The 16,473-nt window shown below is 35.5% G+C and overlaps 2 protein-coding genes across 2 annotated transcripts in view; both read left to right on the plus strand.

The window, feature by feature from the left end:
• The first annotated feature begins 350 nt into the window (after positions 1 to 350).
• LOC117159120 (protein DPCD) lies at positions 351 to 1,952 on the plus strand. Its single transcript, XM_033338681.2, has 4 exons — positions 351 to 491; positions 998 to 1,200; positions 1,338 to 1,571; positions 1,825 to 1,952. The coding sequence occupies exons 1-4, from the start codon at positions 413 to 415 to the stop codon at positions 1,927 to 1,929; spliced, it is 621 nt and encodes a 206-aa protein (XP_033194572.1). The 5' UTR covers positions 351 to 412; the 3' UTR covers positions 1,930 to 1,952.
• A 331-nt stretch (positions 1,953 to 2,283) lies between these two features.
• Positions 2,284 to 16,473, plus strand: part of LOC117159020 (RNA/RNP complex-1-interacting phosphatase) — a 43,132-nt gene continuing 28,942 nt past the window's right edge. The window contains exons 1-2 of the mRNA XM_033338493.2: positions 2,284 to 2,438; positions 3,150 to 3,225. Of these exons, the coding sequence (XP_033194384.1) occupies positions 2,416 to 2,438; positions 3,150 to 3,225 (99 nt within the window). The 5' untranslated portion in view covers positions 2,284 to 2,415. The remainder of the gene's footprint in view (positions 2,439 to 3,149; positions 3,226 to 16,473) is intronic.

A 16,473-nucleotide genomic window follows, 5' to 3' on the forward strand; every position in this document is an offset into this window, starting at 1 on the left:
AAAAGAATAATTTTCATAGTATATAACAAGAAAGTTAAACATCATATAAAAATTATAGTGTATAATTTATTGTAAATGTATTGTGAAGAATATATTCCCTGAATAAGCGATAAATATAAATACTTCTCCCCTCAAGGTTCCAAGGACTTTTACTAATTATAAGTCAAGTGAAATGTATGTACCTATATATTCCCTTTTGTAAACAGCTGTAAATAATTAATATGGCTAATGAGAAATATTAACAATTTATTTTATATATTATGATATTTACATTATTTATATATTTAAACATATTTCTTTCTAATCAAATCGTTTAATGATTCTTTAAGTGTAGTATTTTGAATATTAGTAAAGTATCAATAGCTATCGTGATATGAAATATATGTAATTGCAGAGAGTTGCTAGGAGACTGATGAAGTATTTACCAATGGCGCCTGAGGAGTGGTTGAGACTTATTCAAAATGCTACGAAAACTGCAATTATCCAAGATGGTAAGATAATTTAAAAATATACTAATATCATATTCTTAAAGCTTTCGTTATGTATTGAACTTTTTTGTGTAAGAATTATTCAAAGATTGCTTAAATGTAAAGATTTTTAAATGTACAGTTTTAACCTTCAAAATGTTTAATCAATAAATACTGTCAGTTGAAATTTTGTATTATACGTTTGTTATTGACAATGTCATGGATTAATCTCAAACGTTTCTCTGTAATTGAATTATGTATTATATGTAAAATCTGTTATATATTATATGTAAAATTCATTTACATGTAATGTAAAATATAAATGTGCTTTACAAAATTACAGATATGAATGTGCCTAGTATATGATTTTATTGGCATTTTTATTTCTTTTGTCAGCTATTTAAATGTTATTTTAACATATGTTGTCAGATGTAATTTGATGTATATAATTACATATGGTTACATAAAGCAATGTTACATCTTCTTAAAATTATATCAAATGTAATGTTTTTACATACTTTTATATATAGGAAAAAGAAAAGTCCATTTTTTAATGGAAGATGGTAGGGAAATGGTAGAAGAATACCACTTAGAAACAAATGTTTTAGTACGGAGAGCATGGAAAGAGAAAGGTAAACTTGGACAAGATATAGGTTGGAAAGTAGAAATTGGAGACCCTGAACCTAGACAAAATAATATTGAAGCATATGGGATTCAGGAAAGTTCAAGTGCTGTATGTAAAGTATATTTTGCACAGTATAAGATTATATCATGTATCTAATACATGATAACCTATTTAATCTAAATATATGTTTGAATTTTCCAAAATATAATGAATAATAATCACTATTATATATATCTTTATAATAGCCATTTATTACAAGAAGAATTACAAAAACTGCACTTGAATGGCGCATAAGGAATTTGTCATATCCACAGAATGTATATAGTGTAACAGCAGAAGATGATAACACAATAACTGTTCGTACAACCAACAAAAAATATTTTAAAAAGATAATAGTTCCAGATTTAGAACGTGCTGGATTAAAAGTAGTACAAGACAGAATATCCTTCACACATCAATACAGTACGCTAATTATTACGGTACGAGAAGTATCTGTATTTTTAATACATTTACATAACTGGACTGCAGACTTTTATGCAATATTATATTTTTGTGAATATAAGTCGAAGGACAGAATCTAAGTAGTGATTTCATTTATTAAATATTGAGTATTTTGTATATTTTATATAGTTCTGTATATTATTCTATGCATTTTTGCACCTTTAAATTTTCTACAAATGCATAAAAGTCTGTAACCTATATATAATTGTTATGTTCATTTCTTTTTTGTAGTATAAAAAACCACCTGCACTTCTGGAGTTGGAAAAAAAGGTATTAGATGAAATATTACAACTGAAAGCAAGAAAAGATGGTGATGTACAGTGTCCAACAAGCTAATAAAATCTTTTTTTCTAAAAATATTTTTCTGTTTTGCTTGTCCACAGTCATATTTAGAAAATGAAGTCAAAGAAATTAAACTTCACATTATAATATTTATCATTAATATCATATAAATTAAACGCATTATTATATATAACTGAAAATTTGATTGAAAATTTATTGAAAAATTTATTTAAAAATATTAATCTATAGAATTTTTATGCATATAGTAAACAAACGGTAAGTATTTTATTTTTTTTAATTTGGTTAAGAGAAATAATCTTTATAAATACTTTTTGTATGAAATTTATTTTTCAACGTAGCGGCATTGCGCGCGCGAAAATCGAGAAATCGATAGATCGATCATTCATTCGTTCTGCGTCGCGAGTACTATCGACTGCATCTTGCTACTATGTATGTGTGCCGTGTAAACTGTGTTGGTGATATTGCGTTTCGGTGTTATGCTTATAATTCCGCATTATAATATCTAAATAAGCAAAGAATATGATGAAATCTATACCCGAGAGGCAAGTATTATTTATTTTTTATTTTTTATAATTCCATTGAGTTTAATGAGGCATTTAAAACTATTTATTCAATGATTTAAATCGGAGGTCACATTGCATAGAGGTTATGTTATTCTGACTTTCCTTGTATTGTTTTTAATATTTCTTTTCTAAGCGATATTATCGGTAGGAATGTAATTGTGAATTAAAATATTATCAAATGTGTTCAGGTTTATCTGCTCCGTAGTCGCAATTAATACTACATTTTTAATATTTCTAAATGCATTTACTCGATGCGGTTTGTATGGTAGTTAACTTATCGGTCGAGAAACACATTTTTCTTTATTGTAAGGTAATTTCATAGACGATACTTTTTTCTAATATTAATATATATTATATATATGTAGATAGATATTATTATATGAATTGAAATACATTATTCCGATTGTATATATTAAATAAAATTTTTCAAATGCCATTATTGTTGAGTGTTAAATAATTTCAACTTCTGTTATCTAAAATTATCAAGAATGAATCCGAATAAGTACTCACGCGGCGCTATTTCTTTTTATTTAACATTATCTGTTTATGCTTATAGTTGTTCAGTGATATGTGTACTTATACGTATAATGAATGTATATTAAATAGATGAATAAATAAATGTATGTGTTCATATTTTACATACTTTAAGTGTGTTGTATCTTTATTCATTATTATTATTTTCTATCTTAGGTGGTTGGAATATAAACCCTATGGCACAGTGATCAGTGGTACAAAAATTCTTCCCTTTAAAGTTCCATTGAAAGAGGTGAGTGTTCTTGTTAATAAACAATTGAAATTTGTAATTTAATATATAGGTTCCGTACCTTTTTCGCACATACCTTAACTTTCCGTTTCTAATAAATTTACAAACTGCAATATTCTCGTCAATAAGTTTACTAATTATAAGTGGAAAATATGTAATATAGTTATATGATTTTTATAATTGCAATTGTAAATGTAATTACAAATTTACCGTTTAAGTATGTTTGAAATTTGATTCAAATGTTTTTTAAAGGTTTTTTTTTATTTATAGTAATTCAGATATAGTTTGTCAAAGAATTTATTTCTTTTTAACGACCTATAATTTTTTTATGCAATGTAGGATACAAACTGTAAAATACACAAAATTGAAAGATAAATAAAAATTTATGATTGAATGGAATAATTAAGTTATCTTGCAATTGAAATATTTCTTGCGTTATTGAAATAATTAAAATATACAATTACCATCAGAATACCAGCAGAATCGAAGTAGAATAAGATACGTATTACTCGAGAAATTTTATCTTGTTCTAAATATTTCGAAATTTGAAGCTTAAAGTTTCTTTAAAAGAAAGTTAGAAAAATGATTTTCATTTGCAAATCGTGTTTTTAGAACCGCCGCTGTTAAACGCATGGTCGATGTCGTCGAAGTCGCTTTACTGTGTTTCTTTTTCTCTTACCTTTCATAGTAAATCAAACATCCTCTTCGCGGGGGTCGTGGCGGCTTCGAAGCTGAGATAAGATCGCATCGAATTCCAGAAATAGAGGATACAGTGCCGGTATCCATACGCGTTGGTGCGTCTCGTACGACTTAGGTATGCGTGTACACGTTCCGAGATACGTGGCACGGGCCACCGTGAAATCGATGCATGCCAGTGGTATAGAAACCATTTTTATTTACAGTAACATTGATCGATAAGGTACAAATAATGAGACATGTGACAAATTAATATTTGAGTCTCTTTCATAATGATTTAATAAATGATAATTAGACTGCTAATATTTATGCAAATTTATTTTTTTACAAATATGTATACAGCTACTCATTCGTATAGTATATTAATATAATTATAACATAGATGCGGACAATATTTAGACACATATAGATAACATATATTTGTTGCTTTGTATAAGAGAGGATGATTTAATTATCGTGTTGTATATTCTATGAAAATATGAAGCATTTATTGTAGCTTGAAAATATGTCAATAATTCTTTGTTAAATACTTCTATTGTACGGTCAAATGTTATTGTTAGAAAGAAATTGTTATTTATAGCACTGTGTACGAATATGTAATTAGAAAAATGAAACCTAGATGTTGCACTTATTAAATATTAACTATTCATTTTCAATAAAAATAGAAAATGAAATTAGGAGTTGATTTAAAATATATATACTAGGTGTGAAAAAAATGTGTGTGTTCATTGGATAAAAATTGGTTCTATACCACTGGTGTGGCATTGGGAACGAGGGAGGCTTGTTTGTCGATGGACCGTGTTAGTAACGGTAAGGTGGGAAAGGCACCTCCGTGAGATCTGGTATCGGTCCAAGCCAAATTGCTGTATTGTTGCATGTCCTGACTCCAGCGTAGATATAAACAAGCTTGATGTATGCACACACTTCGTTCGATACGCGCGGCAGTGCTTTTTGGATCGTGAATAGCCCAGCTCGATTGTTTGCCTAGTAGCTGAACAAAGTGCGATCGTACGCTCCCATGCTGGTTGCCGCTGTGTGATGTATGTATCGCAGTCGTGCTGTGATCTAGCGGCATTCACTGAAGTTTGTTGATTTTCAGGATACGTATACGTACGTGATTCAGTGACATCTTTTCTTCGTTTTTCTGCTTACTTTTATTAAGGTAACGGTTCTTAGATTGTATCTTTATATCGAAAGATTTGTAATTTGATTATGGACAATTTCGAGGGATACTAGGAAATAAAAATTGTTTGATATATTAAATAATATCTTCAATTGTTGCTGATGAATAATAGATAATGTAAAGAATGTCTGGGTTAAGCTACTTCTTCTTCAGTATCTTTATATTGGAAGATTTAGATTAAGGATTAAATCGATGGATAATAGATAATCTAAAAGAAGTTTGGGTTAAGCCACTTTGATTTAGAATACTTCGTCTTAATTTTTATTTTATATTTTGTGTAATACATATCATCAGAATACAGATTAGGATACTCTCCGGATTAGGATATCAGTTGAGGGTTCATATACAAACAAAAGTATCGAATGAAACAATTTTGAAGGTATTTCTCCTAAATATAAGAACTACCTGCCTTTGGAATTGAGAATGACTGTATAGAGACGTTCATTGTGGACTTGAGTGTTTTACAGATGTAATGAAAAGTGGTATCAACGGTGAATAGATTTCCATGTGAAAATCGGCGTTAGCAATCGGATACGCACGGCTGGAGACGAGTCAGGAGGGCACCGCTATTCCCGTTTGTTTCGAGTCATTTAATTTCCGTCTAACTCCAAGCGAACCGGTTTTTCTCGTCTACCGACGTCCTCTGGACCAACAACGGACAGTTGCAAATAAGTTCGGAACCTTTTTGGCCGGGATTGACCGCTATGCATATAGGCGTGCATGCATACGCAAAATAGGAGGGTGCCCCGACTAATTGATTCTGGCGTCGCGGGCATTACATAAAACAAGTCGAAGCGAGGGCCAGGAATTGGAGTTGGGTTGATTGGGCCCGTTGCGCCGGCCGCGGGGGGCCACTCGTTAATAGGGCCCTGAAATACCCGTGCGAGCTCGTGGCCGCGTGTGCTTGTGCTCTCTCTTTCTCTCTTTTCTTCTTCTTTCTTCTCCTCTTCTTCTTCTCTCCTCTCCTCTCCTCTCCTCTCTTCTCATCTCTTCTCTTCTCTTCTCTTCTCTTCTCTTCTCCTGTTTTCGTGTTCGTGCTCGTGCTCGTGCTCTCGTACTCGTGCCAGCACCCATTCTCGCTCACCTCTGCGCCTTGAGACCGCACGACGGACCGCTTCTTCATCTTCTATAAGAACGTGTAACAAATATCGGCTCACACGAAACGTGATACCGTCTTCGCCGACACGCTGTACGCTTTCTACCTTTCTCTCCCCCTTTACTTTCTTTTCTTTTCTTTTCATTTTTTTCACTCCGGACACCGTCCTCGATGAATTTAAGCCGATAACCCCTAGTCACCATATACATTGTAAAAGATGCGCTTTAAAGTCGATTTTAATTTTGGATTGAATTTCGTACGCGTGTAATTTGCCAAGGAATCGGTGGATGGAGGATGCTTGTCGAGGATCGTTCTGGAAGCCCGCCTCGCGATGGCTTAGCTTTAGGCTAACGCGGCCTTGGCTTTTAGGTTTTACGTTGTATGTACACGTACTTGTCATTGTTTCACACTACTATTCTTTTACACGATCGATGCTATAATTCATGCATTTAATGTACTGCATCTCCTTCGTCTTTGGTTCTATTCCTGTAATCTTCTATCATGTAATCTAATCAATCGCTTGCTGATATTATTGCTTATTTAGATATTGTGTCAATAGTTCCAGTTAGCGTTTATGATAGTTATTTGTTGAGCTTGAGTTTATCATATAAACATTCTTTTCTTTCATCCTTTGCACAAGGTTTTTTATTATATTTATTATTATTTTTATTACGTTTTAAACGAGCGGTGGAAGAAGAGAACGATAATAGAGATACTAATAATTAATATTAGTATACATACAATTGGTACTAATAATTAATATTAGTATACATGCAACTTTCCTGTGAATTATTCTTATATATTCGTTATAATCAGGTAGTTTGACTAATCCGAACGAGGGTTGTGATTCCTTCCATTAACAGTGGGAACACATTTACCAATATTTTACTCGTTATACGAGTACGAGTAGTCGTGCTAATTTATTAGAATTACATAATCAAACTACTTTTTGATCGAATTTGCGATAAATTTAATATTTCACATTTATCCACTTAACTCTGCTCGTCTTGTATATTACGAGTTTCATAAGGCTTATTTATCGTGAGAAAAGATGCAGCACGAAAGATAAATGACTAAAAGATGAAATGATAGACATGGTTATACGTGTTACTTGCAGTATGTCAGCAGCGAAGAATATTGAAATGTTTTCATCGCTCGTGCCGATGTTTATCGCTTCGAAAGTTCTTTTTTCGTTTGCATTTCATAAAGTGAGTGTAGATACTCGCTATATATACGCGAATCTTTCATTCAGCACGTTGCCATTTAATATTACAGTGAAAAATAAATATAAGGTAGAATGCTCGTTATTAAAATTAACAACAATCGTACATTTAAAATCAATTTAATGTTAATTGAATTAATACTATTGAAAGTGGAATGAATATATAGATAATGAATTATATTGTATTGATGGATAGATTAACAATAGAGTAAAATATGTATAGACGGAGATAAATTTTCTCATTCTTTAGCACAAAAGGAATGATGTAAATGTTGGAAATCAGAAGGCAGATAGGCACACACACACATGCATACATATCGGATCGTATAGTATTCCTTCATTCTTACCATTCCATGCAGTTCAGCCAGAATACCTGAGATTTTCCCTTGAGACCGTTCAACCGCAGTAGGCAAATTCTGCATGTTGAAGAAGAATATTAATTTCTGACTTAAGTTCAGGTTGGAATCCACTCGAAAATGGATAGGTTGTCTTCGTGGGTGATATCTGTATTTCAACCCTTGGAAATCTTCAAAATTCAGATCGCTATCGTGTTAACTTCTCGGTTACATTCAGGCTAACCACCCTCGTTGTTTTCACGGAGGTAAAAGTCACTTTGCTTTGTCTCGAGAGTTCGTGATTTCGTGTATTTTGTCACAAACCTTGTGTATTACAGGAAAATATGATTTATCTATTTTATTTATTTAAATAAATCTGTGTTGGACGTATTTTTCCTACTGCAATAATTCATAAATTAATTAGATTATTTCAGATAATAATTATCAATTGTATCGGTTGAAATAATTCATAGAAACGGGAATGAATATAGTACGAGTAACATCAGTCACGAATCTTCCTTTTTCCTTCCTTTTTTCGAGAATTATTAGGTCGTCCGAAAAGTTACTTTCGTTTTATAAGGAAATAATAGACGCACAATGTTTTTTCTTTTATATTAATTTATTGCATTATGCACGAACATAATAATAGAAATAGAACGGAATGGATCATACCTAATTCAATAAAATAATATAAAACAGAAGTAGTTGTTCGTCTGTTATCGCCTTATGAAACGAAAGAAACTTTTCGCATAACCTAATACTTTCAATACTCTGTTGCTAAACTAACGTAGCTTTTATTAGTTTGTTCTACTGCTTTAATATAATTTGATTCGAAAAACTCCATTCTTCGATACATATAAATTAAAGAAGCTCACTTGACGGATGATCTATGATAAAATTAGCATCTTTCTTGTAAATAACTTTGTAACGTGGATACCTTCCAGAATGAAATCTCCGTCAATATTTATGATGCGAACCTTTCTTCCAGAGGAATTCATGTAGATATACGATTTAACATGCGCGATGATTTGTCTGATTAATAATACAGGCTGTAATAATTCATAAAGTTTTTACACCATGCGATTTGCTCGTAGCCGAGGGATCGTCGAACACGTAAAAATCGAAGAAACATTAAAAATCTTCAAAATTACGCGTCGAAGACATCGAATTAATTTGTCAGGCATACCGAAACCATCATTCACCGCTGCCATACGTGATATTTTGCTAGCGCATGTCGCACAGCACTGCAAACATTTTTTTCAGATATGATTTATGAACAAGTCCCTGGCAAAGTTTGTAGTGAAGAATGTATTCGTGTCATGGTCCGGACTTCGTGTTTCTCGGACTTTTTGGCTTTCGTTTCGTTCTTCTTCTTTTTCCTTCTTTTTTTTCTTTTTTTTCTTTCAGCGAAATGTTAAGTAACGGGCTTCGACGATGGTAATCGGTTTGTTCACTGTCGGAAGTAATAAACGGCGGTATTGTGCCTTGTCGTAGACGCTAATCTCGCGGGCAAACACACGATTTCATGGTGGAGGAATTATGGTTGTGCGCAACTTTTATCCCAAACTTTCGAAATCTGTCCGAATACAAACATCGTGCTGTCCATTTACAAATCTAGGACGGGCAGGAACTTTAACTTTTCTGATATTGAATTGCCGAACATTTTTTGACACCTAACATTTTTTAATTGCCAAAATGGGTGTCCCTTTAAGCGAGAATAAGGTCATACTTGATTATACTAATGGTATTTTAAAATCATGGCAAACTGTTAAATGAGTAATTCTTTCGTTATGCAATTAATCTATTGAATTAAATAACTCAATTTATTGCAATCACTTCGAATTATCGAGAAAGAAATCGTAAAAATATGAAAGTATTTTGAAATTTTCATAAAAAATTTTCTTCATTCTACATCGCCTGTAAAAGCAGGAAGACAGAAGGACTTTCTCAATGGAAATTGATAATAACTTTCTTGTTTTTTATCAATGTCATAATCTATCTCGTATACATTATACAAAATACGATTATCAGCTAATGGTAAAATAAATCTAACAACTTCAATTAATATATCAGAAGAAACTACTCGAAACTCGCATGACATTGTTCAAGCCACGTTAAATCAACAATACGTAAATTTACTCGTTTTATACCACCTCCTCGTTCGACACTCGAGTGGATACATAATTTACCACGACTATGTTCATATAAACATGCTCAATCTTCGAAGAGCTTTATTTATTTAGCCACTATTCACGTGTTTATTAATTCCCGCGATTTTTCGATTCTGGCGTATTCTTTGAACAGATCTATTGGCTTGCAACGAGGTGGGCCTGATGTCCTATGTTATTAAACGATGGTAAATGTTTGTTTAACACTCGTGATGCGCAACGATGAGTACAATTTCCCATCTTCCCATAGCCGTAGAAGGGAACTTCGCGAAAGGGATGAACGCCAAAGACTGGGCGAAAGAAAGAGAGAAGGAGACGGCGATTGTAATTTATGCCGAAGTTAGCGAGCAACTTCGATGACTTTGTAAAATATTACTGATCCCCGTTTCGGAGATCTTATCTGGCTCCGACACCGCGCTCCGTTTCGTCGGAACGCCTTCTTTCTCTTCTTCTTCGTCTTCTTCGTCCGCCTCTTCTTCTAGCAGGCTGGCGCCTGTAAGGGGATCGTGCGTCACGTCGAGAGACCCACTGCGCTACAGCGATTTTGCTCTCCAAGTTCCACGACGATCGACACCGAGGAAACCATATAAACATGTCATTCGTTGATAGAACTTGTTCGCCTTACATAGCTCTTCTCTGCACTGTCGCGAATCTCTATACGCAATCGTCGTCGAACATTTGTAGAAATCGAGCGACGGCTGAAGGAACAAGAGATATCGTAAAATAGTTTTATGTATCGAGAAGATCAAGTTCTAATATTTTCGTCTGCTAGTAAAGAAATAAAGCTGAGTGGAAGTACATGTAGTTAAACGAAACTTTAGTTAATGCATGATTCATGAAATTTCGTCTGATTGAATCGATTTGTTTGAACACGAGCTTCTATTACGTGAACGAAAAATCATGGATATCGAGAGAAATAGCGGGCTGCTGTTCCAAGAACTCCAATTAACCAGACCAATAGAGAATACTGGGATAAAATGAGGAATCTAAATCGTTTTATTAAATTTTGTATATGAGTATATCTCTGCCTGAACATAGGCAAACATTAATTTTGTCAAGATCATCTACAAATTTTTAGCGATTGTAAAGGACAGAAATGTGGAAAATCGGTCATTTTATGCGAAAATATATAAAATATACAAGGTACTCGTTATAACTTTTAATAAATAAAAAACAAACGTCTCTGTCTAACTTCTATTTCTTCGGTTGTATTCGTGAAAGTATAAATTTGCATAAAAATCCGTAGACAATCGTATGAACGTCTGACTACACGAAACATGATAATACATAAAATGATACCGCTATGTATTCATACGGGGGAAAGATTCCGAGCTTTATACGTGTCCAGTGTTAGGATAAAAAAGGCAAACGTTATAGAGGGAGGTGACTCGGCGACTAACGTGAAAGTAGGTAACAAATTGACGAAAAGATAGTAAAAGTTTTTGTCGGGTCCCAACGCGGTCATCGCGTGGTTCCAGGTGTGGGTGCCGAAGGGGGTGGTCGAAACATAGGGTTTTAGATACCGTGGGGCAGAGCGGAGCACGCCACGGAGGACACTTTTGTTTCGTACTTTAGTGTCACGCTGTCCCATCCATCGCGTTTCATCAGATATGGTAGCTGGGCCACAGCCTATCTCTGCTAGATGAGATGGCGAGTGTCCATCTCGAGGCCCTCTCTTTCCGGGAACCCCGCGGAGTAAAGGAGATCTTGCAGTAGCCAACCTTATCTTCCTGCCCGATCGTGTTTCGCCGTTTCTCTTATTTTGCGAGCCATCGTTACGCGCAGGTACTATGTACTTACTGCCGTATGTGGGTGCGTGGTCTGTTGCATACGCGTGCAACCAATCCGCCTGGTTGATGTTTACCTGCTCACGGATATTCACGCGTTCTACGAAATCATTACAGAGGTGGAATTATTACCTAGAATTTGCTAAGTACTTTCTTTTCATAATTACGCTACTATGTGTGTATGTGTTGTTTATACGTATCTTTTTTGCATAACTCTAGGAAGCTTAAAACGTTAAAATATTGCGCTCTTAGAAGCTAAATCTTTTTTTTTTTTGCTTCTATCTTAGAGGCTTATTCTGCTATTCAGGTATTCTGTTATTCCATTAACTGGTTTAATTAAAAATTAGATGACAAAATGGATTACAAGTTAGTAGACCTAGTTAGGCAAAATTCAATTTATATTATGCAGCGTAAAAATTGTACGATGCATTGTATATAAAATATGTCTGTGTGTAGATAAGTAACTTCTTATTGGGCCGAATGCAAGAACGTAATATTTCATAATACAAAATTGTTGAGTTTTATAATGCAAAGATAAATCCTTTGGTATAATATTCAAATATTCCATATAACAAACTGTGCATATAAAAATCCTTTATTTTACTTTACTTTGATCGATTCTGGCCGTTTGACAGAGATAAGAAACTCGCGGTTTCCACGGTATTCAACAGTCTGATATAAATTCGTTCAAAGAGAATAGATCCCGGAATATTGCTTGGATATGTAGGATCTTTGTCCTTTTAACGTCGAAGTCTTACCATTCCACCTAGAACCATTCCCGGATGTACCGAGTGACATTCATTTAAACAATACTATGTGCTTGTGTTCAATCGTTAAGGGAACATAATGACATCGGCTATACGTGTACTGGGGACTCCCTTTAATACAAACGCATCGAATAATGGCTTACAGACGTCCCGTAAGGAATTTCTCATAGACCGACGACGATCGTTGAGGGGCAATAGTGTTACTTTTCTTTTATCTCTCCACTCTCTCTCTCTCCTCGTCCACCTCCATCAGATTCGCGTTTCTTATATCCGACATTACTATATCCGCTGGAATGCAGCATCCGTTTGAATTGTAGCTACAATACGTGTATAGAGAGGAATGAGTTCGACGAAAGAGGGGGAAGACAGAGAGAATGGGGAAGAAAAGAACATTTGTGAATTCGGTAGTTTGGATGTCTCCGATGCACTAGGGTCTGGAAGACGCGGCAGTGGCTTTATGCTTCTGGTACATAAATTTCTTGTGAATGGCGCGCGTATGAGCCAGCGCCCACCGTTCTGTTCTACCTGCCTCTCCTTTCACCCTCTGTCCCCACAGACATTTTCCCTTTTTTCCCGTCTTTGTCCTTCGCGGTATCCTTTCGTTTTCGTCTGATTTTCTCCTCTTCCTCTATATCTTCGGTTAACCCTAGTTTTCCTCTTTCTTCCCATCTTTCATCTGAGAGTTTTGAGGCTTTCACGGATCGAGTTATCACGGTTAACATTGTCATACTTAGCACTGTTGTAGATGTCTTCGTTGCGTTCAACACTGTTCGAGACTTCTAACTATAAGTCGTGTCCAGGAGGGAGAAGTTTGGAACTTTCTCTTGTTGGACGCAGTTTGCGTCTCGAAACCTCAAACGGTTTTGGACGCAGCAACGTTATCTACAACAGCGTTAAATGTAACATCTTTCATCAGATGCCGCAGCGGCACGCGAAGAAATTGTCAAATTTATAATCCGTTGGCTGTTTTCCGACACGTTATTTCTTCACCGTCGTTCCCTGATTTGTTCGCGACAAGGGAAACGGAGGTAAACGGTGCATCGTAAATCTGCGCGTTATATCGAGAAAATTGGCGTTTAGGTACATGCGATCGCGTACAAACGATCGAATGGATAACGTTGGGAAGTAATTTCGTTGATCGAGTACATGCGTGCTCGCCGGCTGTTTCGTCCACAAAAATGAACTTCTTGGCAATGCGGTCGGATAGAATGCGGCACCGATGGGGATGACAAAAGTGGGCGTATATTTGGGGGTGATTGGTGCGGTGCCACGAGCGCGTACGCCGCCGCTTAAAAGATCCAAAGGAACTCGTTGCACGACCTGCAAAGAAAGGCTGACGAGGCGGAGTCGTTCAGCCAGGAAACAAACATTTGTTTAAACGATCCCGACAAGTCATGGTCGTAAATACCTGCGAGTCGTTAATCTTATTTTTGGTCGTGCCGGCTTGTTCGTTAATGTATAATGTATTCTCACCCCTGTAGCTAAAACAATCAACTGGACGGACCCAGGAATCGCCGGTGAAAGGTACGCCAGGGAAATAACGCCTGTGAGTGTAATACGGATTAGGTGTATAGATTATAGGTTACCGAATTCATCTTCTTGTCGGCGAAATTGATTCTTCGGTCAGTTTTTTGGCTGAAATTTATGACTGTCAGCTGGATGTCCGTTAGGTGCTTGGCCATAATAGATTTCTTTTTCGTAATGTCGTGATTTATTTGTCGAATGGAATTTGAAACCTTCGAACGTTGATTTAACGAGGTATGAATTACGATTATGTGGATTAAGATTGATTATTTTATAATTTCCAATTAATAAACGAAGCAAAGCGTTCTTTATTCGGATACATACGTTTCACTCCAATACGTTTCAAATTTGCTTTACACGCGTCCACTGGATTAGCATAATCGATTTGTTAAAGAAAAGAGGAATAAATACCGAACGTTTCGACATTTCATTCGGGATAATTTTAAATGGTTGTTCTATTCGTTTATAGAACAATGTGAAACGAGTTAAAAGAATTATTTGCCTGTTCCCGAGCATAAGTCACTATTCGAAGTAGGAATTCCAAAAAAAGTGGTAGCCTCCCAGCAGCATTTAGGTTTGTCGGTTCGGTTGCCATTTGTCGTATAGAAGGAAAGACCACCGGAGACAACGAGAAACAAATTCGAGGAACAAATTCGTAAGACAGCAGACGTGAAGGATCGCGAACCTCGGCTCGTTCGTCTGGAGCGAAGAGAAGAGCGGCGGGACCCCCCGAAGCGTGCGGACCGCCCCGAAAATATTTTTAATTTTATTACTGCCTGTAATATGGAAATTCTGTGGTCGCGGTTATCAGGTGTGAATTGAATTATAGCGATTGCCGACGTGGTTCTATTATTTATGTCCAACCAGAAACACGTTCTCAGCCGTTGAGCTGCGAGCTTTCACGATGCCTGGTGATAGGAAACACACGGTGTCTAATGGCAGTCTATAAAGTTTCGTGCCGAGCCGATACTAATTTGTTATCTATGTACATACTACACGTAGAATGGCGAAGGTATACTGCCATATCAGGACGTACAAGGTCTGTAATTAATTCCTAAACGCTTGTACTATCTTTTTTACGATCGAATAAAAATGTCCTTGTCGATGGAAAGTTGATAAAAACTATGGAGCTCAGCGTGACCATGATATACTAAATTTTATGGAAAATGACAGGGCCCTTTCTATTCTCCTCGAGAGAATTCCTTCTTCTTGGGAAAGTCCAATAGGACAGTTATTTTCATACTTAACGATTTCTCTAGACAGACTGCACAGTGTGCTTTAATTGTCAGTTTATCTGCTGCGCGGATCTGTTGAAAGGAGCGGAGAAAAGATCGGAGAACAACATAGAGAGACGTTTTAAAGGACTCCCACAGCTACCGGTACTAATATTGCTTGGACAATCGATCGCCACTACTGACACGATGGGAGGATTCGGAAGAATCATGGAATTTTTTGTTTCTCCCATCTTGCCGATCTCTGTCTCTCCAGCTATTTTTCATGTGGTTTTCACAGGTATCACATGGTTTCTAAGCTTAGGTATAAATAATGTGACGGCGGCGAATTTAAGGAGTTGTCACATTTCAAAATGTTGATATTGCATTGAAGCAAAATTTGAATAATAAAGTACAAATATTTTATTTAGTATTGAAAATGAAAAATTAATTTTTTCTGTGAATATTTTTCTTCGTGTGCTTACTTGGCGCAGTAGATTTCAACAAGTAGTTATTAATCGATAACTGTCAATATATTTTTCCCGCGGAATTCCACGTGCATAAATGAACGCCGAATTCTCTGATAATAATTAGGCACGCAACACAGGTGGTGAATCAATTTTCGACGGACCTTCGGAAAGTCGTTTCATTTTCGAAAAACTATACCTACTGCCTGCAAATGATAGAAAAGATTAATGGATTTACATTTCGTTTCTTATTCGACTTCGATGGATCGTTTTGATCTATGCTAAACTGAATAACACCATGTTTATGCTTTCCATAGACATTTTATTAGAATTTCCGGCTACGATGAATTATTTATGATTCGCCTAGAAATTTTATCGATACTATTGTAAATTCCTCTAATTTATGGATATTTTAAAGGAAATTCAAAATTATTCACGCGGGATTATTACCAATTTAAAATGATATCATTGATATGACGGTAGTTCGTACGAATTAAAAATTCTTCCCTTGTTGGGAATTCGCTTGTTCGACCGCAAGAATTTAAATGTCATAAGGCAAAGCACGAGTGTCGTGTGTTTCGTTCGGTGAACATCGAAGACAATATAATCGGGGGAAATGATTCAGGAATTTGATTGCGGGTGCTGCTCCCGACACGTTCCTTTGTTGTACATGTCTTTCTAGTTAGGATGACCCATTTTAAATTGCTTCGAATCGTTTGCCAAACGAGGAAGTAAGTGGATACAGATAGCGTCGCGTATATATCAGTTGGCGGCAGCCATATAGTAGTCTATATG

This window comes from Bombus vancouverensis, chromosome 7 (genome assembly GCF_051014615.1).
Source record: "Bombus vancouverensis nearcticus chromosome 7, iyBomVanc1_principal, whole genome shotgun sequence".
Classification (NCBI taxonomy): Eukaryota; Metazoa; Arthropoda; class Insecta; order Hymenoptera; family Apidae; genus Bombus; species Bombus vancouverensis.